The sequence below is a fragment of the Gadus macrocephalus genome, chromosome 19 (genome assembly GCF_031168955.1).
Source record: "Gadus macrocephalus chromosome 19, ASM3116895v1".
Taxonomy (NCBI): Eukaryota; Metazoa; Chordata; class Actinopteri; order Gadiformes; family Gadidae; genus Gadus; species Gadus macrocephalus.
In genome coordinates, this window is record NC_082400.1 from 10,559,326 (window position 1) to 10,587,146 (window position 27,821).

General features: G+C 47.8%; 2 protein-coding genes across 4 annotated transcripts; one reads left to right on the forward strand and one right to left on the reverse strand.

The window, feature by feature from the left end:
• Nucleotides 1-3,418: 3,418 nt before the first annotated feature.
• Nucleotides 3,419-11,813, forward strand: irf5 (interferon regulatory factor 5). 2 transcript variants are annotated; one of them, XM_060039072.1, is made up of 9 exons: nt 3,419-3,864; nt 4,700-5,009; nt 5,884-6,070; nt 7,877-7,902; nt 7,987-8,014; nt 8,336-8,863; nt 9,987-10,376; nt 10,747-10,865; nt 11,156-11,813. In XM_060039072.1, the coding sequence occupies exons 2-9, from the start codon at nt 4,839-4,841 to the stop codon at nt 11,342-11,344; spliced, it is 1,638 nt and encodes a 545-aa protein (XP_059895055.1). In that variant the 5' UTR covers nt 3,419-3,864; nt 4,700-4,838; the 3' UTR covers nt 11,345-11,813. The 2 variants fall into 2 exon arrangements, with proteins under 2 accessions (XP_059895055.1, XP_059895056.1); XM_060039073.1 differs by lacking the exons at nt 3,419-3,864; nt 10,747-10,865 and having other exon boundaries at nt 4,772-5,009.
• On the reverse strand, nt 11,618-27,589 carry tnpo3 (transportin 3). Of its 2 annotated transcripts, XM_060039070.1 has the most exons (24): nt 27,087-27,589; nt 25,214-25,414; nt 24,533-24,606; nt 23,926-24,082; nt 22,872-23,015; nt 22,049-22,224; nt 21,541-21,679; nt 20,724-20,870; nt 20,502-20,609; nt 20,234-20,325; nt 19,745-19,884; nt 19,594-19,605; nt 19,142-19,333; nt 18,529-18,620; nt 18,264-18,340; nt 18,078-18,138; nt 17,758-17,898; nt 17,042-17,158; nt 16,450-16,544; nt 15,879-16,035; nt 15,070-15,237; nt 14,473-14,585; nt 13,893-13,992; nt 11,618-13,759 (listed from the first exon to the last, which is right to left on the reverse strand). In XM_060039070.1, the coding sequence occupies exons 1-23, from the start codon at nt 27,204-27,206 to the stop codon at nt 13,932-13,934; spliced, it is 2,784 nt and encodes a 927-aa protein (XP_059895053.1). In that variant the 5' UTR covers nt 27,207-27,589; the 3' UTR covers nt 11,618-13,759; nt 13,893-13,931. The 2 variants fall into 2 exon arrangements, with proteins under 2 accessions (XP_059895053.1, XP_059895054.1); XM_060039071.1 differs by lacking the exon at nt 19,594-19,605.
• Nucleotides 27,590-27,821: the final 232 nt, after the last annotated feature.

Here is a 27,821-nt window from a genome sequence, read left to right on the forward strand (position 1 = left end):
TCCTGCATGGGCTCTATGGAGACCACTGCCAACCGGGCAGTTGTTTCTGTGATCGTGTACATCCATATGAGCATCTCTCATCCGAACAATTATATCTTTATGGAAGTGTGTGTGTGCTTGTGTATATGTTAGCCTTTGTTCGGGTGAGGGTGTGCGTAAGCCTTTGTGTATGTTAGTCTATATGTGTGTGTGTGTGTGTGTGTGTGTGTGTGTGTGTGTGTGTGTGTGTGTGTGTGTGTGTGTGTGTGTGTGTGTGTGTGTGTGTGTGTGTGTGTGGGTGCTTACTTCCTGTTTCCTGTCCTGTCCCCCACCAACAATAGTGTGTCAAGAGGGGGTAAAGGACAGAAAGTAGAAGCCTCTGGCTGTTCCAATCATTGTTCCCCTGTTTTCTCCTCCTCTCTGCCACACGACCCATCCTAACACTCTGTGTGTGTGTGTGTGTGTGTGTGTGTGTGTGTGTGTGTGTGTGTGTGTGTGTGTGTGTGTGTGTGTGTGTGTGTGTGTGTGTGTGTGTGTGTGTGTGTGTGTGTGTGTGTGTGTGTGTGTGTGTGTGTGCGCGTGTGTCTAAGCTTTATTGAAGTCTTTGCTTACAGTATGATGGATATAATAGGACTAATACAATGGATTGTTTCAAACCCCTCCAATCATGTTCCAATCAAGCAATCTTGGTTCTTCTTGACATCAAATATTCTGGTTATATATTAGGGTGAGGAGGTTATTTTGGAGGAGATCCAAAAAATAGGTATATTTCAAACAAAATGAATTGCTTTCAAAGTTTTGACGGCAAAATAAATGCATTTAATCATACATATACCTTCGATTTTTGCCTGCATTTCCCCCTTTGGTTATGCTGCAATGGTTTGCGCTTGGTGCCATTTTTTTGCATTGGAGCCATCCAATGAGGGTAATATTTGTGTATTTTGTAACAGAAAATAATATTTTGAGACCAACCACATGGCTGAAAAGCTTTAGAGGTCCAAAAAAGTGTTGCATTCAAATGAACATAATCGATAAAATAATGAAACACATTTGGTTAGGTTGTCTTGTGAACCGTAGGCCTATACTGTCTCACGCTTCATGGGTTACCATTTATTCAGGGCGAAGCTCCGTAGCCTCAGTGTTTCCCCTATGCGAAATATGACCACCGCTGCTGAATTTCTTTTTTTTAACAAGAGGAGAGGAGAGCTTCAGCTTATCTTTTAAAAATATGAATGTTATATTATTTTGCGCTACGCAAAATAATATAGGCCTACCATTCCGTGCGCTACGGACGATGGATATCAGGTCAATTCACAAAATATATAAAAATATATAAAAGGAGAGGAGAGGAGAGCTCCGTCTTATCTCTTTAAAAAACGAATGTTATATTATTTTGCGCTGCCGACGCTTCATATCCAGGTCAATTCACACACCTGTGAGTAAAGCATAGGTATAAACGGAGAGGAACTTCCGTAAAGTTGGAAATAAATTGGCAGATTCGGAGTTTGCGGTCCCATAGATCATCACCGAAACATCGTTCCGACACAAATGACACCTCTATCTAAATTTAGTAACCTAGAGAACCAGCTACAACATTGTTTTCATCCAAACGAGCCGTCTTTAGCGAACGGTAAAATGCATTGGCTTGTATGAGCTGTCGGCTTTCAGCCGGGAGTTTAGGGACCGTCTGCAAAGTGCAAAACTGAAAACGAAAAATAAAATTTCAATAGCGTCGCCATTATTGACTCTAGAGCCCCAAAGCTCGTTCCATAGAGGCATGGCCTCTTTATGGTCCTACTCCAACCTTTCGTTTTGAAAAATATATCTCTTCTTATTTTTGAAAAAAAAAAATATTTTGCAACAATTTCAATAGCGTCGTCATTATTGACTAGAGCCCCAAAACTCGTTCCATAGAGGCATGGCCTGTTTATGGTCCTACTACAACCTTTGTGATGGGGAGAGGGGAGGGAGTGGAAAGATGCATTGGTTGGAGGCACAGACCTTTTCGATTGTTGTAGTATTTGCGTTATTTGATGTTTTTTGAATAAATGTAAATAATTGTTTTCAAGATTATACTTGCATCATGTTCAATCTCTCCATATTTCCCCTGCTCATTACTGTGCACAAATAATAATAATAATAATAATAATAATAATAATACATTTTATTTATACTGCACTTTATATTCAAGAATCTCAAAGTGCTTCAGAGAAAAAAATACCAAAAAACTATTAAAAAAGGGGGAACCTCAAAGAAAGTTTAGCTGAATGCTCTTTTAAAGAGATGGGTTTTGAGGTTCCGTTTAAAAAGAGCTGTAGTCTGTGGAGCCCTCAGGTGGTCAGGGAGGGCGTTCCATAGTCTAGGGGCAGCAGCAGAAAAGGCCCGATCACCCATGGTGCACAGCTTCGTATGTCGGGTTTGGAGGGTGTGAGTGGATCCTGAACGGAGTGTACGTGAGTTTGTCGGGGGGGTGAGGAGTTCCTGAAGGTAGAGGGGGGCAAGTCCGTGAAGGCACTGGTGGGTGAGGAGGGAGACCTTGTACTCAATTCTGAGTGAGACAGGGAGCCAGTGCAGTGATTTCAGGATGGGGGTGATGTGGTCCTGCTTGCGCACCCTCATCAGGACCCTGGCAGCACTGTTGTACTGTACTGTAAATGTACTGTACACCCTTCTGGTGCCGGCAGACAATAGAAACCGCCCTGCAGGGTGCGCTTTGCAAGCACACAAAAAAAATTGCGAGCGGAAAAAGAAACATTTCACCTCCGCTGCTGCAACTAGGGGAAACACTGAGCCTACTTAGTTGTCCATCCCCGTCGAACACATTGCGAACTTGCCCCAGGTATCCTAGTAAGTAAAGTAAATCTGTCTCATCGGATTTTGAAAATAAAAAGCCATTGAATTTTAAGCACTGATTATTTATGCATTGAAATAACATCTGGATTTTTTGCCTCTGAATTTAACTCTTCACATTTTCAACAAATCATTTTCACCTTTATTTTTCAATGTTTAAAAAATCTAATATTCAACGTTGTAGGCTCTATAGGATCGAAATTCAGAGGCAAAAATTCCACATAGGTTATTTCAATGCATAAATATTCAGTGCTTAAAATTCAATGGCTTCTTATTTTCAAAATCCAACGAGACAGAATTACTTCCATAGCAGCGAACTCTAGTGGCCAACTGACACAAACAGGACTACAACTCAATCACATCGAAAACTTAAAGATTTTTCTTTTATGGTATTTCTGATCCGTATAATATTATTAATAATAATATGACATTTTTAGTAAAAGTATGAAAATCAAAAACCACAACTTAAAACATAATGACTTGACTGTGATTCAATTCAATAATTATTAATGTTACCGTGCCATTTACAGCGAGGTCGGATTTACATAGGTCGGATTTATATATCAATCACGGACGGTCAGGTTGACTTTGATCCAACAGGATGATTTCCTGACACAAACTGACACATACTGATATGTGTGTTAGTTTTTATATTTATTCATGCCGGGCGTGAGTGTGGAGAAGCGTAACAACACGGATCGCTTGTTTCCGTCTGAAAGTGCCGAGACACCCGGAAGGGTGGTACCTGTCCTGTGTGTTAGTTCTGCAAACAACGCGCTCCACAATGTGTTTCATTCCCATGAGTCGCCGCTTCATGGTGCATTTCATGCATTTTCCAACAGTGTGACATTTCTGGTATTATTTCCCAAGTTTTGGGGGTTTATTCGGAGGTCTTTTGACGACTGAGACCCACACACCTGCATGTCAGCAACACGTAATCGCCGATGGTCTCCAGCTGCTGTGAAGAAGTTTCGGATCGAGTAGCCCGCTGAACTCGGAGCGCGAGGACCTCCCTGGTGTTGTTGTGAAGATAAGGCAAGTTGACATGTTAATGTAACGGCATGAATGATTACAATATTCAAAGTTATGACTAATGCTTTTTTTGGTTTGCTAAGAGGTAACCTTAACAACTAAGTGCCCAATGGCGGACAATTATTTTATGATCTCGCAATCAGAAAGGCTACATGCTCTCCAAAGATTACCCGACGAGATCACCACTAGCTGGTGGCTGGTCAAACCCGACGTTTTGCGTCATACACAGTTATACCGACTGAAGCTAGAGACCCTAGTGGTGGTAGTCCGTTGCGGAGTAGACCCTCGTGAACGGGAGTTAAGACCCCTTGTTTCTATATAGTGAGTTACTTGCGTCCACTCACGCATTGCGGTGAATGCGTTGACATAAGGAGTGCGTAAACATTCCGACTGCTTGTCGGCACACTTCATCTTCCAAACAAACAGAAACGAATGTTTTATTTCACAAAAAGGTGGGACACACACACACACACACACACACACACACACACACACACACACACACACACACACACACACACACACACCTAATGCATTATGTGTTTTAATTACGTTTACCATCTACTCTGTAGTTTAAACCTCAGATTTAACGTAGTCATTCGACACATTGCTCCCCTGTCTCCACTATTCATTTAAAGCGATCATAACCCAAACATTAGCTTGTTACCTTCAGAAATACTGCCATTCTAACATCGATATCTTATCTTTACCAAAGAAGCAGATGAACGAAATGGCTTAAGACTGAGGCCTCTTTTATCGGATTCCAACACAGACAGAACGATGAGGAATGGCATGGCTTCATCACAGCTGTGTACGGTTTGCTGTGTCTCCTTCACAGGAGACACCCGGGAAAGGAGCACCAGTCCTTCGACATCGCTCTCCACACTGGCAACCATCCAGCTCTAGCATACCTGTCAGCTCTACTCGCGCCCCCCCCCTTCCGAGCCTGGCAGCTGCCCTCCCCCCAGTCCTCCACCATGAGCATCCAGCCGCGGCGGATCCGGCTGAAGCCCTGGCTGTTGGCCCAGGTGAACGGAGGGCGCTACCCGGGCCTGAACTGGCTCAACCAGGAGCGGCTGTTCCAGATACCCTGGAGGCACGCCACACGCCACCTGCCCATGTCGGAGGAGGAGAACACCATCTTCAAGGTGTGTGTGTGTGTGTGTGTGTGTGTGTGTGTGTGTGTGTGTGTGTGTGTGTGTGTGTGTGTGTGTGTGTGTGTGTGTGTGTGTGTGTGTGTGTGTGTGTGTGTGTGTGTGTGTGTGTGTGTGTGTGCTTTAAAATGCGTAGCCAGCCAATATAGCTGATGAGCCACAGAAGCTGATCTGATTTCAAGATCGGCGGAAACTGATAAAAATGTATTCAATATTAGTGTGAGGTTTGACTTTAAGCACTTCCCCTTCATTTTTGTCTTTTTATTTTGACACCTTTTTGGGTCAGTCTTGAGCTTTCACACTTAGTCAGTGTGCACCATAGACGAGCCATACCCGCTCTAATCATCGATTTATACAACAACACATGCAAGTGTTGGTCTACCGGATGCATGGCGCAATTTTATTTTTTCCTGCATTTAGCAATGTTTGGATTCTAACCGTTTGACCTGCAACAGAATACAAAAGTAAGACTAGCCATGCCACTTCCTTTCCAGACTTTTTGTGCCTGAGGCGCCCCAACGGTTTCATTTCACTTTCTCAAACACAATTTTTGTGAAATCACATGGAACCATTTCCTTGTGGGCAGCTTAGTTCCTCATTTGTTCTTCTAAAGAATAGACCGGGAAGAAAAATGTAGGGAGTATTAATGTGACGAATTGACCTTAAGGTGCTGATTCAAAGGGATTACATGGGTACATCATTCATTCATTTTGTACCGATGTTTATCAGACATTCCTCATATCATTAGTTTACGGTGTCATTTGGTTAAATCCATTCTCCATCTTGTCTATGATAATCTTGCCCTTGTGAATGTTGGTTGGTATGTTTGCCTTTTGATAACTGAACGTGTTTCCTCTGCGGTCCCAAGGCCTGGGCCTTGGAGACAGGCAAATACCAGGAGGGAGTGGATGAGCCCGACCCGGCCAAGTGGAAGGCTAACCTGCGCTGCGCCCTCAACAAGAGCCGCGAGTTCAAACTGATGTACGACGGGACCAAGGAGAACCCTGTGAAGCCCTACAAAATCTACGAGGTGTGCGACCAGCCCGGGAACGGAGGTTAGTATGCCAGCTACCCTCTTGAGTCTGTTCACAAACACTCTGAGGACGTTTGGGACTGAGGTGTCAAACTTAAAGGGCAGGAAAAATGCCATGTTACTTTTAAATGTTTGCATTGAATGATCGTCCTTTATCCTCTAAGGTTAAAAAGAAAACTCATTCACTGAATTAGAACTAACTAACTAGAAAAATTGTCGAAAAATGTATCAAGTAAAAAAAAAAAAACTCGAAGGGACCTTTTAAGTTCCTTAAAGGTCCCATGGCATGCTACTTTATGGATGCTTTTACATAGGTGTTAGTGGGCCCCTAATGCAGTACTTGAAGACGTTCAACAAATTAAGCCTTGGTGCACAAATACAGACACTACGAGCCAGTCCCACAATGAGTTTTCCACAAATGTGCCGTTTTTTAGAGGCGGGTTGAGGGTGGGGGTGCGGCCCTGAGCAGCTTGCTGCCACGGTACCATGTGCTCGTGTTTACAGTGGATGTATCTCAATGGCAAGGCGCACACAGCTTTTGGCCGTGTTCTGTAAATATTCTGGAACACTCTGGAGCTCTATATCTAAATAAATCGTGTAATATATATTATCACTGCCTAAGCTGTGTGCTCCTCCAGACGATATTATGAATCTCAAACGACTGTGTGGGGTTCTCCGACGTCTCTGGTTCTTCCACTTCCACATCAATCTGAAGTAGACGTGAACCACGACATGGAAGAGAAAGGGACTGTTGCCCGCGATAGACTCCCGCCGGAGCCCTGCTTCCCGTTGCCAAGGCACCACCGCCTCGGCAGCGGGCGGGGGGCAGCGCCGAGTTACCACTGCCCTGAGGCGGTGGTTCCACGGCAACGGGCAGCAAGGCTACGGTGGAAGGCAATCGCGGGTAACCATCCCTGTCTCCTTCATTTTTGCGGTTCACGTACTTCAGGGAGTCAAAGTCAAAGTTCCTTTCCCCCAATTCCTTCTCAACCATGGCTGAGATAACCCCCACTACGAGTCAATTTATGGAAATACCAGAGACATCAGAGAACCCGACATGTTATGCGCCATAACACCAAGAGCAGAACGGTTATCCAAATAACAACCAATTGTACAACACTTGCGTTACTATGTGTGTGCACACACACACACAAGCACACGCGCACGCAAATCAGAGAAAGGGCAAGTATCATGTCCCCCCCCCCCGTATGTCGACTTACGGGGAAAATTCCAAATCGGCGCATCTGAGCTTTGTTTTTTTTTTGCAGAGCAGGATACCTAGTGCTCATTTTACACCTAATGCCATTTCTAGCTACTTGGGGACCACGGGCAGGCCAGGGGAAGTCATATTAATGTTAGAAAACCTCATAAAGTGTAATCCTTTAATCTCAAAATACACCCATAATTACTTTCTTGCTATTTGTTTAAAGGGGACCCATAAACAAAACTATTTCGACTTTTATGACCTATAAACGTTTTTATAATGATTGATAGTCATGTTTAACCATATACAAAAAAAGGATGTCGATTTTTGGGAAACTCTTCCTCTCATCTGGGCGCTTTCAGCATTCTCTGTCAATGCTCGGCTTCGTCCTTGTCCGCCCCCTCGCCCCCCTCCTGTCAACCCAACTCCGTTGTGATTGGTTACCTTCCTTGAAGCGCACGCGGGCAGATTTGACCAGGCATATAGGGGCGTGGCAGGAGTGCCTTTATTTATTTAGATGGCAGCAACCTCAAAAGTCATCAATATGTATTTGATCTACTATAGTGAATCCTCAGAGAATGGTCGTTCTCGAAGCCTGACGTGGTTCCTTGCATTCTCTTTCAGATGCTGTGGATGAAGACGACGAGGAGGTAAGGAGGGAGAAATGTGCAAACAATTCTAAATATATTTAGAATGACAGATGATAATCATTGCAAATTCCTGTATTACCCTAGATGCCGAATCTTGACGATCTCACTATCGGTAAGTAAAGTTTCTTTACGGAAATGTACTTTCATGAAAGAATAGCTGGGCATAGAAAACCTACAATGATTCTGACACTCCTATTATATAGGAGTGTCAGAATAATTCCTATTATATCAACATATAATATTCCTATTATATCAACATATAAGATATTCCTATTATATCAACATATATATTTATGACCAAATAAATGCCCAAATATCCGTTGGCAAGTTAAGGGAAGGGTAAACTTGGGTGAATCTATGTTTTCGTGAAATGCAAACGTTCAACCACCTTCCCCCACTGTCTCAAAGTGTGCGTCCCTACTCCGTCCCCCAGACCCCAGGCCCAGCGACGTGTCCGCCTTCCTCAACTACCACAGGGGTGAGGTGGAGATGGTCCACTTCACCCCTGCTCTCGGCGGCCCCTTCGGTTCCCCCCGGGTCATCCCCATGCCTCAGGTGGACGTCGTGCACGCCGGGCCCCTCGGGGGCCTGCCCAACGGGCTGGGGGGGCTGGTGGCCCCCGTGCACGTGGAGACGCCCCCGATGCTGCCCCCTGCTGTGGCCGCCGCGGCGGCTCCCCTCCCAGGAGCCCTGGGGATGGACGCCGGGGCCGTACCCATGGACACTTGCTCCATGCCGGGCATGCAGACACAGAGAGAGGCCCAGGCCCAGGCTCAAGCCCAGGCCCAAGCCCAGGCCCAGGCCCAGGCCCAGGCCCAGGCCCAGGCCCAGGCCCAGGCCCAGGCCCAGGCCCAGGCCCAGGCCCAGGCCCAGGCCCAGGCCCAGGCCCAGGCCCAGGCCCAGGCCCAGGCCCAAGAACAGGCCCAGCACTGCAAGTTTGACTTGCTGAGCAGCCTCCCATGTGAGTACTAACTTCTCTCTCCTTCCAAGGAGAAACGCTAATCGCCGTCGTGAGTCATGCCCTCTCTTCCTTTGTACTTAACACCATAGACTTAGTGTGTGTGTGTGTGTGTGTGTGTGTGGCGGGGGGGGGGATTAAGTGGGATTGGTCCCTAGTCTGTAAACACCTCGCTCCCGTCTATCCGTTTGTCGCGCCCTGTTGCTGGCACACTCCAGCGTACTGCCTTGAGGTGTGGTGAACGGAGGGACTGGTTCCCTGGTGGCCGGCGGTGGAAAGTGTGTCTCGTTTTTTTCCACGGTGTGCTCAAGAACGTCTGGCTCTGCACTACACAAGCCATTCCCAAGAGACTTCTCCTTGGATAATGTATAGAATGGGATTTTAAAAGGTGATTTGCTTTTATTCGTGCAACAGTGATACCGGGGGTTAGGTTGGCATCAGTTATGTAAAACCATGATGTTATTCTTATTTAGACATGTAGAACAGGATTTTATCCAAAGTGACTCAGTGAATGCTGACTCAGTGAATAGGTAATTAGGGAGTATTCAGAGATATGCTGTTTTGCTCAAGGGCTTTGAGTGCTGAAATCCATAACGGCAAACCTATCCTGTACTGCTGTAATATGCATCCATAATACCTATTTATTATTTTGGTGTGAGCTAAGTGAAGTTGCTTGCACATGTCCTGCTGGAGGATTCGTGCTTTATGTTTCCATCAATAATATCAGCAGTTCAGCAGATGCGTGGTTGTACTGATTTGGGAGTGGTGCTCAAGAAAGGACCTGTTGAGCAGCAACGTTGATTCATCGTTTTGGGGCTCAAGTCCCCGTCTCCCTTCCCTCTGACTGGTGCCACACACTAAATCTCTGACACCTTCTACACACTCGGCAACCTCATTTAACAGTCAAACTCCTTGCCAACTGACTTTTGAAGTTGACTTCCTTGTACTGTTAATGTGGAATGTTGATTGTGTGTTTTTGCTCTGATGCCCACTTGAACCTTGTCCTTGAGAAGGAGAAAGGCACTTTTCAACTTGCATTTATTCGTGTGAAAGCCAATGAGAGGTCTGTTCCTTTATTTTATTCTAATATATTCTGGTGTATCCGTGACCCTCTTACCCCCCCCAGTGACCGACCTGGACCTGAAGTTCGAGTACCGCGGACGAACCGCCCGCTCCCAGACGGTCAGCAACCCCCAAGGCTGCCGGCTGTACTACGGCCACCTGGAGCCCACGCTGGGCCAGGTGGACCTGTTCGGCCCCGTCTCCCTGCAGCAGGTGCTGTTCCCCGGCGCGGCCGACATGCAGAACCAGAAGCAGAGGTTCTACACGGAGGCCCTGCTGGACGTCATGGACCGCGGGCTGATCCTGGAGATCTGGGAGCAGGACATCTACGCCGTGCGCCTCTGCCAGTGCAAGGTGTACTGGTCGGGGCCCGGTGTGTCGGAGCACGGGCCGCCCAACCCCATGGAGCGGGAGAAGAAGATCAAGGTGTTCAGCCTCAACCAGTTCTTGGAAGGTAACGGGACGCGGGAGATGAGCGTGGGCGACGACGTGTCTCCGGCTGTGGGTGGTGACGGCGCACGCCGTCCGCTGACGGGTTCAAATTGAAACGCACGCTGCAAAAACTGAAGAATTCAAATTGCTTTTTTCAGTTTTGCCTTCCAGAGTTGTTCCGTCTTGTAAAGCGACCGACTATGCGCTATATAAATGTCATGGATTATTAGTAGCTACCCCCATCATTGTTTATCTGCCGGGCCTGCAGTGTCACTAGGAGCGATATCGAATGCATAAGACTATGCCTGCCATGCTCAACGTGTGATGCTAGATAAGCACAATACCATAAACCTATAAACAGGTAAGAGTCTTGCGTTTCTGTGCACGAATAGGGCTGATCATGTTCCACAAGGGGGATTCCCCGAACCCTCCCCCTTTCGAGGTCTACTTCTGCTTTGGTGAAGACTGGCCGGATAGGAAACCGAAGGAGAAGAAGCTCATTATTGTTCAGGTCAGCACTTTGAGGAGCGTGGACACGTATAGTCAGCGTTGAAGATATAACTGGCCATAGGACTCATTTCACATATAGGCAGTGTGCTTTGTGATGTCTGATTTCAAAAGTTTATTCTACACACCTATAAATGATTATAGGTTGAGCAGAATAAACTAGCAACAAACGGGTAGCTAGCGGTCTGCTTGACTACAGCAGGGCTGTAGTCAAACCAAAGGTGAGATATCATTTTCATACATAAATGGTAATTCTTGCTAATCGGACCAATCCCCTTCCCCCATTCTCGTCAGGTGGTCCCCGTGGTGGCCAGGATCCTGACGGAGATGTTCTCCGGGGAGCTCAGCTGGTCCACGGACAGCATCCGCTTGCAGATCTCCAATCCTGACGTCAAGGACCAGACGGTGGAGCAGTTCAAAGAGCTCCAGCGACTCCTCCAGAGCCAGCATGCTCAGGGCCCTTGGGGGCCGCATGTCCCTTGAGGAAAAAAAGTAATGACATAGACCAGCAACCGTCCAAAAAAAGAACTACACTTCTTTGGAACTCTACAAGAGGAACCTAAAGTGTGCGTCGTCTGCTGGCCCCCAGAGACTATATTTGCGTGTTGGTCACATTGACCACGTCCTCCGTCTTTTTATAAATGCCTTGATCCGACGCGCCTGACTCCTACAATATATTGTGCAGCGTCGAGTTGTTTCAATGGCCTACATGCAAGTCTGACGGTTCAATGCCAGCACATTTTTTGGTGTCAAGTATTTAAAAAAATTGCCGTCACAGTATTGTACCTTATGGGGTTAGCGGATGCCTCTTTGTTTGTGTGTAGTTGCCATAAAAATTATTCGACTTGAAAAACTTCAGTCATTCTGTGGAAATAAAACTGGCTTTAGTATGAACGATTCATTCAGTAAAAGCTGTACTTAATGCGTTAAATAAAAATGCAGGTTTTCCCTTTATACATTAAGCAGTTCATGTCCTGCTCTGTTGACCTATTAACATGGCCATGAACACAAGCACATTCCAGAGCGGTGATGTAACGGTGGCTGCTGCAAGTGGATACGAGGCTTTTTGTTGAGCTCCTCGGCCTAATCCAGTCACCATCCACGTCCCCACGGCTCCAGCTACGAGGATCGGATGACGGCAATTAACCACCAGGACGTGTCACGTCTGGCCCCATGGTTTGGCAAACAGGAGCCGGTTTTTGCAGACCATGCGGCTAACAGCACCAGCGGTTAAAAATAACAAGATATCCGATTAGCCTGTAGCAGGATGACATCCCCCAGTGATTTAATCAAAGTTTGCAGCAGGAAAACGCCATGGGTGAAATTATGCAAACAGCTCTGGACTAGCTCACATAAAAAAGTAGCAATCTGTAAACGCTCAAAAAAATAAGGCATCAATGTTTTTATGTACACGTATCGGACATTAAGCCTTTTATTGTCTTAGAGTGCAAGTTACCAAGTTGTCATAAGTGGTATTAACAAAACTAGTTAGGAGAAATGATGCCATGTTATGCTGGTGGGACTGGTGTTAGTTTGACCGGGACAGAGGTGGAGGTCTCGATAGAACCAACTTGGACATGGATTATACAGAATTCAGATTCGCAATAACGGTGACAATCAGATTTTCTCCTCCATCCTTTTTAATTGTTTACAACAAGGCTACATCATTCGATGTTGTGGTGTCCGTTCCTCCCATGGTTTGGACGATACCAACTGGAAGAACAGGTACACTCGCACGCACACTGTCAAACGCACACTCAAACACACACACACACACACTCAATCACTCTCACACACAATCAGCCACTCACACACATGACAAGAAAAAGAGGTTTTTTCTTTTGCCGACCGAGTTCAAACCATATTTGTCTCAGCGTTTGATCCCCTGGCAAGGGATAACTAAAATTCCAGCCAACCATGTTAAAAAAAAAAAAAAAAAAGTCAAAGGTGACGCCAAATTTTCAGCATTTCCCCCCCCGGATTCTACCATCTAAATGCCGCCACAGGCACCGGCCACCATTCGTTGAAGAGCAAGCGTGGGATTGCGGTTGCACTCTTCCGATATGGCACACACACGCGCTCGCGCACACACAACGACCACATTAAATGTTCTAAAGACATGTTCCATGAAAATAAAGCTCTCTTTTTCTTAAAAACTCAAAAAACGTCTTTTTGATGCATTTCCATGTTTTGAAACCAGGCACATCCTTTGTTGTTGTTGTGGGTTGAGGTTGGGCTCTCTTTATCGGCATCTCCATCTCCTCGGCACGCGTTCGCTCTCCTTCCGCTTAAAGTTGAACTCTTCTGGGACAAGTCTTAATGGGACCCCCCCAGCAGATGGCTGCTAATCTCCTTTTGCTGCCTTGCCCGTGGGTTGGTGGGCTCCTCCTCTCTGGACCCCGCTCCATCCGGCGGCCGTCCGTCCGTCCATCCGTCCGTCCGCGCTGCCTACTGGGTGTTGCCAGGGCGACGGTGAGGCGTCGTAGCACCTGAATGGGCCACGAGGGGGGAGGTGTCTGGGTGGATTGGTTGGTTGGTTGGGTGATGAGTGAGTGAGTAAGTGAAGGGGGGGGGGGGGGGGGGGAGGGAGGGCGGGGCGGGGGTGGGTGGGGGGGTGGGGTTATAGAGAGCGGGGGAAGGCCCGTCTCCTTGGGCTCCACGCAAACTTTATATAGAGATATATATATATGTGTATATATATTTTCTTTTTGACCCCGTCGCTCAAATCACGCGGGTAGATGAGTTTGCGTTCTTGCGGTTTCCCCCCTGCCCCTGATTTGCAAAGTCCAGCCAACCTTCCAGTCGGAGTTCCCTTTAGGTTCTCGTCTGCTGTCCTCAGCGTTCGTTTTAAAATTTTTGCCGTCACCTCTGAATGTCGTCCAAACAAAAGATTTTAACCTGAAGAGAAGGCAAAACACAAACATAGATTTTCGTTCAAGTTTACGGCTGCGTGTTGTGCGTAGAATTTGTAACTCAGGAGGAGTTTTGTTTCTGGGGGCGTGTGTTTCTATGGTGGGTTCCGATTGGTTACCTGGTGGTGTCCTGGCGGCGCTAGTGTCGGGAGGCGTGGCTATCGGAACAGTCTGGTGAACTCTCGGATGGCCCAGCACACCTGCTTGCATTCCTCCGCACTGCAGTGAGGGGCGAACCACAAGTTGGGGTAAAGACATGCCGGCGAAGGACAAACAAACAACTATCGAAACTTGAGCCAAACAAGAAAAGCGGACATCATTCATGGTTTAACATCAAAGTGTGTTCAAAACTATTTGATATAGCCTCAGTTGTTGAAATGCATTTGATTAACCAATAAAGACCAAATTCTCAAGTCTTTTTCTTCCAACACATACTGTAAATGTTGTAGTTGGTCCTGATCCAGAGTATCAATATGATTTTGTTTACACCCAAAGTAATCAGTGCGTGTCAGACAATCAGGTTCAACCAGAGCGATATGATGTGACTGATGATCCGAGGAGAAGGTAGGAAGGTAGGGAGGGAGGGAGGGAGGGAAGAGAAGGGGCTGACGGGTGCAGGCACGCAGCGCCATGCGGTGAGGAGCGAGCCTCGACACGCAGGCAGACTACAAAAGGAATCCGCACGCTCTTCCGCCTTACCTGGTGACCTGCTTGTGGAAGTCTGTGAGCTGTTTGTGTGTGACGGTCACGGCCCCGCCCGTCGTCTCCTTGGGAAGGCCCTTCAGTGCCACCTCCAGCCAGCGGCAGAACGTCTGAGGGGGGGGGGGGATCGACGAGTGTTAGTGACAGATAGGTACCCGCCATGTGGTAACTGGTCCGGGGACGAGCGCACAACACAGGCGGGGACAGAGAAGGGAGCGAACTGTCGATCCCTAAGGGATGAGAAAATGACTTAATACATAGTCACTCTGATCTTTAAGATGGGAATTGTATTCATTGTCTTTCGACATTAAACATGAGTATGTTCTATGCAAACAATCCCAACACATTGCACCTCGGCACACTAAAAGGCAACCGACGGCATTTTGTGGTTGAAGATTTGGTTGAAACCTCTGCTCGCATTGTCACTAAAAGCCACTGAGCATATACAGCTATCGAATAATATTTGAACGCCCTATGTATCTCCACGGGGTTCTCAGAAATATGGGACCACCCGATCCGTTACAAGTACTAGTTCTGCCCCTGGATGCGTTCGGGGGGGGGGGGGGGGGGGCGCACCACTGTCTGAGAACTCACCGGCCGGTTGAACACCATGATCTCCCACAGCACCTCGGCCACGTCCGGCAGCGTGTACGCCGGCAGGCAGAAGCAGCACGTGTGCATGAGCTGGGTGACTAGCTGCTGGCCGTGCTGCTCCATGGCCTGGCCGATCAGCTGCTTCCGCAACTCAAAGTCCTCCTCGTGCTGCAGAGAGAGGGAGAGAAACAGCGACCCCCGTTGGAGGTGTGAGAGAACTGCGCACAGCGGAGGCACCGACACAGTAAGGTGATACGCAGTTGGCTCATGTTGTGGTTACAGAAGTTGGAAGGCCAACCGTCTGTTTGAATTTAGTAAACCTAATGGAGGAAAGCCTACTCCTGCTCCCAGAATGCACTATGGGAGGTTAGGCTTTGTTCTTCATGACAATGGACTGGAGTCACGTCTACAATGCTGTGGCCGATTTCAAATCCTCTTTCTGGCCAGTATCGAGTTAATAAAAAGGTAAAAGCTCTAATACCGCACAAACACATGGCCAGGCGTCGCGCCCCCCCCCCCCCCCCCCCCCCCCCCCACTGTGGCATAGATTCATATTCTCCTCACAGAACACTTTCAATTGATTGTTTTTCTGTTATAAACATGGAAGTAAGAGTTGAAGCCTTCCCCAAATGTTACATTACAATACATTCCTCCTGCCATCTAGTGTTTAATGTTACCAAGCTGATCCGGCAAAGGACGGGAATGAGCGTAGGGGGGAGGAGGGTGAGGAAGAGGGGACAGGAGGAGCCCCACCCAAAGACCCTAGTGTCCCTCCCAGGTGGTCCTGGAGGGAAGAGGGGACCACTCACGTCGTTGCTGACCCCCGTGTGGATGAGGTCGCGGACAAACTTCATCACGCTGCAGTTGGCGTCCCGGTGGTCCAGCGTGGTGGCGGCGATGGCGCACTGGATGATGTGGACGATGATGCCGCTGCTGAGCAGGGTGACGGGGCTGCGCTGCACGAACCTGGGGGGCGCGGGCCGTCAATACCGTGATGCATTGTTCCAACCTCATTCATAGTTATGCAATTGTTTATTTTTTTTATCATTGCGTTGGGTTTCTTGTGTACCGATAACCACCAGTCTGCGTTCTATCAAGATTTTGTACTTGTTAAACAAGAGTTTTTTCTTGCCATTAGGGGGGGCTAGGGTAAGGGGGGTCCTGTATATATGGCTTGTAAAGCCCTTTGAGACTGCATCTATGAATACGGCTATCCAGTCTTTTGCAGCCTCCATTCTGATAAGATTCCCATCGTCTTGACGACACAATGTAAAGGCTTGCGGTATTTGCAAACGCTCTACAGTAAAAGGCCATGTTGACACAGCCTCACTTGAAACAATTGAGTCACCACCAACCCTAGAACCATCACAGACTACACACCTGGTGGCCAGCCTGAAGAGGTCGTCCACCGTGTCGGGGTGGTTCCTCAGGCCCAGAGGCTGCTCCAGGAGCTGGAAGGTGGGCATGCACAGAGCCTGGGGGGGGGGGGAGAGAGAGAAAGAAAGAAAGAAAGAGAGAGAGAGAGAGAGAGAGAGAGAGAGAGAGAGAGAGAGAGAGAGAGAGAGAGAGAGAGAGAGAGAGAGAGAGAGAGAGAGAGAGAGAGAGAGAGAGAGAGAGAGAGAGAGAGAGAGAGAGAGAGAGAGAGAGAGAGAGAGAGAGAGAGAGAGAGAGAGAGAGAGAGAGAGAGAGAGAGAGAGAGAGAGAGTCAACAGGGGAACACACCAGAGGGGAGGGGGGGCGGTGGTGCCATCTGAAGATCCATCCTGTGATGTCGACCATTGAACCCTAATTGGTCATCTACTGAGCAGCCTTTAAACGATCTTGTGTGACACAGGGGTCGTATTGTAAAGAGCAGGGCATTTTAATTCGGAAGAAGTTCACAGAAAAAGGCGATGGCTAGTCGCTGGCTAACTATCCATGGAGCGACTTATGTTGAGGCTCATCTAGAGAGCAGGCGCGTGCGTTTGCTTACCTGCAGCATGTCCATCAGGCCCTGTCTGCAGCCGTCCTCCATGCCATACTCGTCTACTAGGATGCTCCCGAGGTACAGAAAGCAGGAGTGGGGGTACACCTGGTACACGCTCACCATCTGGGGGCAGAACGAAGGGGAAAAAGGAAAAAACGGGTCAACAACTGTGTCACTGAAGAACCATATAGTAATAAATAGGTCAAATTTGCCATTGCTAAGGATTCATTTAGGATTTTTATCTAAAGAGACAGACTAAGGGCAGACGCATCCTTCAACATTAGGTACAGGGTTAGGCGTCTTTCTCAAGGATGCCTTCAGGTTGAATAGAGGATTGAACCCCGGACTTGAACCTACTCCACTCAGGAGTTCAGCTACCCCCAGTCTCCCAAAGAAAACATTCCAGCCAAATCAGCACAAATTCAAACCACTTTCAGTCAAAACGTATGCAACGTGATTCTCAATCCACGCCAAGCCAACCGGCATGAAGGGGAAGGAGGGGAAAGAAGAGGAGAGCGGAGGATAAAGGGGAGGGGATAGAGGAGGAGAGAGCGGAGGAGGAAGAAGAGGGCGATCGGCGTGCTACAGGGGGAGATGGGGGAGTTGGGGAAGGAGGGGGAGGAGTCAAAGCAGAAAGGAGACAGCAGGGGACGACGACGACGAGGGGACGGGAGGAGGGGACATTAGGGGACGGGGTCGGGGGGGGGGGGAGCTCCACCCACCTGTGTGACCAGGGGCTGCAGTAGCGAGGCCGAGCCCTTGCCCACGCAGCGCACGGCGAAGCGGAGGCAGCGGCAGCAGCGCTCCACGATGCGGTTGTCCGCCTGGTGCGTGTTCAGCGTCTCCGACAGCACGGGCCAGATCTGACGGGTGACGTAGGGGGGGGGGGGGGGGGGGGAGGAACGAGGACGTCAGGGTCATTCTGTTAGTCGTACACTTAATGAGGCTCGACATTGAAACACTGTTCACAGGGTTAAGAATTAAGGGGAATAAAGTCCACAGACTTCGAGGAGATATTCAAAACTGGACAGAAGCCACTTACCTCTTGAATAACTTTCTGACAAGGATGCGTTTGTCCATTTTCTACAATTGGGTTTGTGTGTCTGGGAAAGAAACCACAAGTCAATGAGTGGACAGCTATGACTAATGAAGCTGCCAGTATCAGCTATATTAAAACCTTAAGAGGCATTTATTAATCATTATAAAAAATAACAATAATAATCCTTACCGGAAAATGACGGCTAATCTGTCCAGCCAGACAGTGGGGTCGGCCGTTTTTCCATTGGTTGGATTCTGAGCAAGAAGCTATATATAAACAGAGACCCATACAAGGAAAGACACATCAGTTTTTGCATACATACAATCTCTCTACGACGAGCAAAAGTTTTCTTTTACACCCTGGTCACCCAACCCCAAATAAAGATCACGCTGGTAATCCTGCACCGCGGGGGGGGGGGGGTGGGGGGGGGGGGGGGGAGAGAGGCCACACCCACCTTTTTGAGGGCCATGACCTGCACTGCACACAGGTCACTCAGGCACTCGGCGATCTTCTCCAGGGGCAGGCGAGCCAGGACCAGCGCCGTGCCTGCAGGGAGAGGAAGCACGGACCATGAGCAATCACAGTCAAGGGGAGCGGGGAATACAACCCTGGACCTCAAGACGGATCACGCCTGGGTCTAATGGTTAAGAAATGAATCCTGTTAAGGAAGGATTACTATTTATTAACGAATGGCACCAATAATGATACTACTATTACTAAGGGAACCGGCCACATATATTTGACCCCCCCCCCCCGCACTCCCTTAACTAGCAGGGAAGACATCTTGGGCAGTAACGCAGAGTGAGATTCCAGGGATTGTAAGGAGTGCCATAACTGACAAGCATAGTAGCAATGCAAGCAAACATTTTAAAATCAGTTAGGGAATGGTACCGTCTATTGGGACTGGGGGGGGGGGGGGTCTGGCCAGTAGCCAGGGAAAGGTGTCGTCTATGGGGACAGGTCGTTGCCCAGTCAGCCAGCTGGTAGCCAGTCAGACGTGTGTCCAGGCATCCATATTATTATTACTACGACATTCAGTGCGCACGGGACGGCTGGTGTGCCCCTACCTTTGAGCAGGCCGACAGCGGCCTCCGTGGAGAGGGCAAATGAGTCCAGGGCGCGGGCGATGTCCAGCAGGCCCTGGAAGTGCTGGGCCATGTGGTCGCGGCACACCGAGCAGATGTTGTGGATGGCCTTGGCGGCCACCGACGCCAGGGGCTTCTCCCGAAGGCCCTTCATCAGGTAGTTCAGCACAGGGTCTGGGGAGGGGGAGAGGGGGGGGGGGGTCACATCGAACAGACAGGGGAGACAGGTGATGAAAAGAGGAATAGTACAGTACATACGACCATGTGTGAATAGTGGGAATTAATTTGAAAAGAATGGATCGTGCTGATTATCACTTAGAGAACTTGAATCAAAGATGATGTGCTTTGTCACCCAAACGTTGTGTCAAAGTGTTTACTTGCGTTCCGCTAAAAACCAGAAAACCAGCCAACTTGCTGACCAAACAAAATCTTACCAAGGACAGCACCTAGGACCATCACCAAAACACACCAAACACTGCATCAGTACCAGCAGATGGGACATTATACGTAAAACAAGTGAGCTCCTCTAAGCATGAGCAACATTGGAAATCCTTAAAGGGGGGAGGGGGGGGCAATGGTGTTCACCTAGGAAGCGTGGGTGTCTGTCCACCACCTCGCTCATCTCGCCCACTAGCTCGATGCTGGTGTAGCGCACGGCGATGTGCACCGTCTCCGGCAGCTGCACCACCTGCTCCAGCACCTCCGTCAGGGTGGGGCTGTTCTGACTGGGGGAGGGGAGGGGTGGTGTTAATAAACAGGTGGACCGCCGTTGGACAAAAAGGACGAGACCAGCCTGACAGGACAATGAAGCCAGCCTTGCAATATAGCAGGCAAATTCCCAACCATGCTTGAACAATTATTGAAACATGATTGATCAAATAGGGATATCCAAAGACCGACTGACCTTTGTTATGATGTAGTCAGCACAGAAATATTTAATAAATTGCAAATAGACTTGACTAATGAATACAATTTAATGAATTAAATATAAATATACCCAAAGATGATAAATGAATTAAAGTACATACAAATTATTTATTAATAAAAAATAAAACAAAAATCCAATTTGCTTACGGGTCTACGCTTTTCGCAATGGCGGCCATGATGAAGAGAACAGCCTCCGTCACTTCCCATGGAGGGTTCCCGTCCTTCAGAGTAGAATATAGCTGGGAGGGGGAAGTAAAGGCCGGGTGAGGGTTGTAGCATGCTAGTCCCTGAACATAGGCTCTCTGTATACAACCGTTGATTTGTTTTTTTAAAAATCGGGTCAGAGATAACGCTTTCTTGCTTCTGATTGGAGGCGGTGACCCTTTGGAAAAGGCTGTTGCGCGGCGACGCCTACCTGGGAGAAGCACTCCATGGAGCCGACGAGGAAGATGACGTCCTTCACCAGGTCGGACACCCTCATGCGGAACTCCCCGAAATCGTCCGTGTCTTCGGGGATTCCTTCCTACGTTGTCATAGAAAACACAAATCAAAGAGTCAGCCGACCGGCCTTTAAGCTTCTTGCCTTCGTTGTGGAAGGAGACGGTCATCGGATTGGGGGGAGGGGGGGTCTCCTTACGTGGTCGGAGTCCAGCTGGCAGTGGCGGGCGAGGCTGTGCAGCAGTCTCTGGATGTAGGGGCGGAAGATGGCGTGCAGTGCCGGCTCGTTGGTCTTGTAGAGGTGCTCGCCCAGCCGGTACCAGAAGTTGAAGGAGATCTCCACCACCTGCAGGTGAACAACCAACACGTCAACATCCTTGGCGTCGCGATACTGCACCGCGTGTACTGGCGTGGATGGCAAGGGATCGGTGGCTATGATGGGACTTGTTTTTATTGTTTTCATAGGAGGACTCCAGGTCCAGAGCGAAGACCTGCCAACGGTGGACAGAGTTCACCATTTGGCGGGTTATGAAATGTCAGGGTTACATTTCAAAAGAATCTCTTGGCAGGTAGATTCCACCAATCATTGTTAAAGATAATTTTGGACCCAGAGTGCAGGCAGGGTTAACAGTGAAGGACAATATTTCTGTGCCCTCCATAGGCCTCCACAGCAATGCAGTACCATGCAACATAATAAAGATGCAGGGATTTAATTATCAAGATCTTAAGTCATGTAGCAGACGTTTTTCCACCAAAGCTACTTGGTGCATTCAGGCACTTGACATTTAGGAGCAGGTAGGGGATAGGGCACTGTGCCCATGTATGCCTAAAGGTAAGTCGGCAGACATCAGGGATTGAACCTAGTACCTTTGGGCCGGGAGTCGTAAACCCTAACCACTAAACTATCATGCCCTTAGCATGATCCTTGCCTGCAACATGCGGCGGTATAGGGTTACCAGGGTGAGAATGTGTGAGTGAGTGCGTCTATGGGTGTACATGCTCGGCGGGATACCTACTTCGTACTGGGGGTGTCCAGCGCAGATGAGCAGCAGTTCCAGGGTGCGGAGGTCCCCCATACCCTGGCCCGGACTCCTCACCGTGGTCTCCAGGAAGGTCTCGCACAGCTCCGTGAAGATGCGACAGTAATTCAGCACTCTGGGAAACACACAATCAAAGTTAAAGGATACGCTTAACAACTCAAGGCCAAATTGCGTCCGTCGATGCTACCGTAAAACTACCGCAGTACATCTTAGGGTAAGCTTACCCAACGCTAGGTAACAAACATGATGGTAACCATATGTGCTTAATACTTGTGTAATTAAATAAATGCTCTAATCCTATGACATTGTTGGCATGGTTTATCCACCAAGAAGGCCAAATATGTGACATGTGTGGTTACACACGTACGCATAAATAACAGACAAATCCCTCAGCATTAGTAAAAGTCGTAAACAAGTCCACACAAGCCAGCCAGACAGCCCCGGACCCAAACAGGCTGCCTGTGCGCGCGTGGGTTCCCCTTACTTGTCGAGGTCCTCCCGGGCCACCGCCATGTGGTAGGCCGTCTCCAGCGTCAGCACGCCCTGGAACAGCTGCATGGCCAGCGCCACGTTGGTGTCCACGCTCTCGATGGCGTAGAGCGCCGAGCACACGCAGTCGGAGGCCGCCTCGTGCAGGTTGGTGGACGTCTCGTCCCTCTGCTGCAGGGAGACACAAGAGGATCGACGCGTTGGTTTACCTTGAATGACTGGGGTTGTCTTTATACTATTGAGCAACACATGTTTATGTTGAATTTCATCGGTTTGCATTCATAAAGTTTGCCATTGAATAAAGTGTTATTTGACGATAAATAACGTGTTTTACATGGAATGGCGCGTTTTTAAATAAATAGTTTTTTATAACAACATGAATTTAAACTGAAAATGTTTTGTTGTCAACATTCCATATCAACTGCTTCTACCACAGTGAACAATGCGAGCCATGCTACAACTTGTAGGATCAGGGCTGGTGAACAGCCAAGTATTTTCATCGCAGTTTAATTTAGGTTCAGAACATATTTTCGGCCCCCAAGAAAATGTTAGGACTGGTATATTTATGACGCATTTCATACAAGCAGCACAACTATACGCGATAAATTACCACAGCAATGAAATGATTATAAAAATGATGATTACTCTTTTAATTCACTTGCTCAACTAATGGATTAATTTGGTCGGCACTACTTGGAATGCAAAAAATGTATGCCAGGCGTGAAACATGGCAAACATATGAATGTGTTGTTCCTCGGTCCCGTCAGCAGGGGGCTGTACAGGGCCAAGAGGGGCGACAGCAGCGCAGCAGGACTCACCAGCACTTGGAAGAGGACGATGAGGAGCTGGTTGCTGGCCATGAAGTTGCTGTCCAGAACCCCCAGGTTGAACCAGCTGCCGAGGCAGCGGAACACCTTGATCAGCATCTTCTCATCGTTGCCCGTCTTCTCTACACACGTCGTCTGGGAGAATGAAAACACAACTGAATCAACGCACGAGCAACGAGATTTGTGTCACTGGGAAGGAAATATAAGAGGGTATTCCAATTAAAAATCAGGCATGGCTGTTTCTTATTTAATTCTGTTTTATCTGGCATGGCCTGCTAGGAAAGAGGAATAATGTGGATGGTAGTATTGAGGGTCAGGGGTGGTGCAGTTACTGCTGCTCAGATATACTGTCACAACACGGATCACAGTCCAGTCGTCCCAGGGAGCGCAAAACCAAGAGGAAACTGGGATAGAACACACACACACACACACACACACACACACACACACACACACACACACACACACACACACACACACACACACACACACACACACACACACACACACACACACACACACACACACACACACACACACACACACACACACAGCTGCTGCGAGTCATCAGAGACCGTGTGTGACACTATGAGATCATGACCCTCCCTCACTATGAGAGAGAACAAGACAGACAGTGAGGGAGAGAGAGAGAGATACTGAAAAAGTGAAAGTCCAAAACGGGGACAAAAAGTAAATAGCGTAGCATGGGAATCTCAATAAGAGGGAGGGAGGAAGAGCGAGACAGACAAACCGACGACAGATTGATGCAATAAACAGACAGCGAATGAATAGAGTATAGGGGAAACTAAATAAGGAAGAGCAGATAAAGAGTGAAAGTGACAGACAGAGAGGTACAATCCAGGAAAGAGAAAATGTCCTAAGAGGGCACATCAATGTTGTAACAGAAAGAGGGCAAGATATACTTTAAACAAGAGAGACGGGGTGAAACGACATATTGTGAATGGCATAAGGGGGCATCTAAATAACAAAGCGAGAGAGAGAGAGAAAGGGTCAGAGTCCGAGAGAGAGGGGCGACCACACCCACCAGCAGGGTGACCACGGTGCTGGAGTAGTAGGCCAGGTCCTCGATGATCTCCGTGCGGCGGTTGGCCCCGATGCGGAGCGAGCGACTGTGGACCTCCTCGGGCAGAACCGTCAGGATCTCGATCAGAAACGTCATGGAGCTGACGTCGTCGTTGTACCTGGAGTGACAGTGGGGTGTCAGTGCATCAAATATCGTCGATGCATGAGACACGGCACCGTCTGGCACTGAAGATACGAAGAGTAACAGCGCACACAGAGCCACGGGTACACTTGCACCCGATATCTGACACAAATGGAGAGCAGGGTATTGGTAACAGATATATTGGTCTATGCCTAGTACAAATCCTGCATCGAAAATTAGATGTTCGAAAGATGTTCTTCAACGCCACTATTGTTACATACAAGAGGAAGAGATTGTATTTAAATGGTTTCTATTAAAAGTCTCATAAGACAATGCATTACAGTAATGGATCGGGTTTAAAGAGGTGCACCATCCATTTGGTTACCGGTCATACAAGTGTACGCATCCTCCACATAGTGTTCTGAACTAACTCATTAGAAGTCCTTGACATGTTTTAGCATTGATGTCGTTTGAGCAGAAGTATTACTTTTCAATGAGTGTGTGGACACATCCTTTCCAAGAGGCCATCTGAAGTGCCAGATCTGCAATGGCCAGTGCCAACTGTTTGAGAGAGAAGGAGAAGAAAAAAGACAGGGCGTTGTTTATCTAAACTTTTAACAAAAATAAAAAGGAACAAAAAAGGCAAACTCTAACCTCAATTACCCGTTTTGAATGGTTGATCAATTGCCACTTGCACAAAAAAAAAATGTGGGTGGGGATTAGAGAACACCATGCAACAAAAGCAGTAGATTGCGTAGCTTTTTTCATGGTATTGGTAAGAAGAAAAAAGGACGCTAGGGCCCTAGTAAACTAATGAGGCATTTAAATGCATGGTGATACATTCCAGGACCAGACAGGGGGGGAAATCCAGAACTGAACACTCTATTACGGAAATCCTGTCAAACTGGTTACGTTGCGCAGTAGTCTCCTAAATGTTTGACACAACTCTAAGGCAACTCTAGCTCCATGGTTTGACACGGTTACACACAAGCAGGGGCAGAGTAGCATCTAGGTTTAGGTAAATAAAAGACAAACAAATAAATCAACCAACCAGACACAAACAAAACAACGGCCACACCCAGACAACCCACCACAACAAGCAGTGTGTGTGTGTGTGTGGGGGGGGGGGGGGGCGTGATGGGGGAGGGAGCGAGGGAGTCGCGTTCACCTGAGTAACGATGATGGGCGAGAGATCTTTGAGGCTCTGAATGTGAGAGAGCAGGGAGTCGCGGAGGGCATTGTGCGTCTCCGCCGGGAGCTCGAAGAACGACGTCTGGATCTTCATCTTCATGGTCTGCGCGGCAAAGTAGCACGACTCCACGTCCTGTTTGAGCTGCAGGAGCTGGTCTGAGATTTCCCAGGCGTACATCTGAGGGGGCGCGGAGAAAGTGGGATCAATGGGAGAGCAGGTTTCAAGCATTTAGTAGAGTTGCACCAGGTACTGGCTACAGATTATGGACCACAGGTATTTGTATGAACAGCGGCGATAGGAAGACCAGCCATGTGGTCACATAGGATGATTTGTTTATGATTACGGCCATTAATTTCTACAAATAAAACGAAATTCTAATTCCTTACCAAACAAATATCCGCCAGGCATGTCGTAAGACTTGCTAGGGGACTTGTTTGCAATGCAAATATTCTATAGAAGAGTACAGGGAAGCTCCACGCCACAACTGTATTACAAACAGTGCACTCACTCCCAGTTAGAATATCATATTATTACTTAGCATCATGACTTTGATTGAAATTGTTCTAATAAATTCTAGCTAAACCACACTCTAAAGAGCAGGAAGAATCTTCTGACAATATATTGTCATGTATCCTATACTTCATGCAAAATTGTAAATTGTGAGTATGGAATGACAGCAACATCCAAATATTTGCTGAAGGAAAAATAACTAATGGCGACACCTTTAACGCTTAAAAAAACAAACAAGACGAACAGCAGCATTGCCGTTTGACAGCACGCATACATGCAACCACTCAGTGATTTTGCTACCTAAACTTAGCTCACAAGATTGCCTTAAAATAGACGCAAAAAGACACCACTCGTCCATGATTTCTTAGAGCTGACCTGGGCTTTAAGTTGCATAGCATAAGCAGAGTGACTTTCCTCTATTGATCATTCCCCACGGATAATTATGTCGGATATTTACTTATTAGAACTCAAATATATCGTGGACTGAAACTCCTTATATGGGACTGTGTGGATAGTTTGGCTGCCAATGTAATGCAGTGTAGCTGCATTGCAGCTCGTCCACCCGGGGGTTAGAATGTGCTGAGCGAGTAGGAGCTCTGACCGTACTGACATACCGGGGTAAAACAACAAAGTTGCGAAGAGTGAAAATGCCAATGCGGAAATAAACCCCCTAGCGCATAAAACACACCGGGTCCCCGTAGGCAGGAGTGAGAGATAAGTTATTAGCACCCGAAAGCCGAGGGGTGTAGCCAACGAATGGCTAATCTGCAACCAAGTTGTCCCCGTTCAGCGGCAACGCAAAGTGGACCAACAGTTAATTCTACAATCCATGTCATCCACTCCAAAAACATTGAAGTAAAAAAAAAAAGCCCCCAAGCATGTAACTACGATGAGCTAATTTGGCTAGCCAGGCCTGTGGCTCAACTCCCCAGAGCATATGTACAATGCTAATTCTCCGTGCTAGGCACATGACTACAGTAAATGCAACAATATTGGGCGTTTCTACGGAGAAAACACTTTATCGTACACCAATATCTGCCGTGTAGGAGATAGCTTGTCAAACTTATAAGGTAGATCTCCACCGGCGGATAGAGCGAAATTAGCGCTACGCGTGCTGTAAACCTGGCCTCTGTTTTGATTCATTCATTCAGTGTATATGCTCTTATTAAGACAATATATGGCGTCGCAGGACTGCGGTCGACATGTATATCATTACCCAACATGAAAACCATCGTTTGCTCCAGTACCGCTCGATTCAGCAACGCAGTGTTAACATCTGATGATGGTTTACAGCGGTAAAGGCCCCAGTCGGATCCTCCCACCTCTCCCATTTTCTTACCGATCTTTGCAGCTCGCCGAGCCACACCGAGGCTCGCTCTTTACCGGCGGGGTCCGGGTCGTGGTAAAGAGCCTGCACCGCTTGGTAAACAAGCGGAATGGTGGGCTTGCCCCCTTCCATGTCGTGATGCTATCTCCCCGAAAGTAATAGATAAAACAATAGAGCGAAGTGAGCAAACGACCGTATCGTTTAGTTTGTTTTGTAGGAGAGTTGTCTATTCAGCCCTTGTGCCGACCGCCATCTCGCACTGGTTTCCCGCGTGCAACCTGTAATCTCTTCCGTGTAGAAATTTGCCCAGGGCCGTAAAACACAAGCAAGAAATCGCCCCACAGTAAATAGGGTTGGACATTTAGGAATAAAATATATAAAAACCCTTGAGGTATTGCCTTGTTTAAATTCCCTTAAATAACAAATATATTAGTCTTGAAAAATAATGTTGATGAATCTTTGCTATTAATTCCTGGCCTGCCGAGTTCCTAGAGTCGCTCATACCAGCTTCCGCAGAAGACTCACTTGTTCAGAGTTCACCTATTAGCCTCCCTCCTTACCCCCCACCGCTTCGCCCCCCTGGCTATCCTAAAAACACCCCTGATATGCACTGATGATATGTTTGGACGTCCTGGCACTTCGAAAGTACAGCACTGGGCATCGTGTGTAGCATCTTCCCCTAGCTATCTTTGTTGTATACGGGGAATGGGTTAACCTTGCAATTGTGATTGCTTGGCACTTACATTA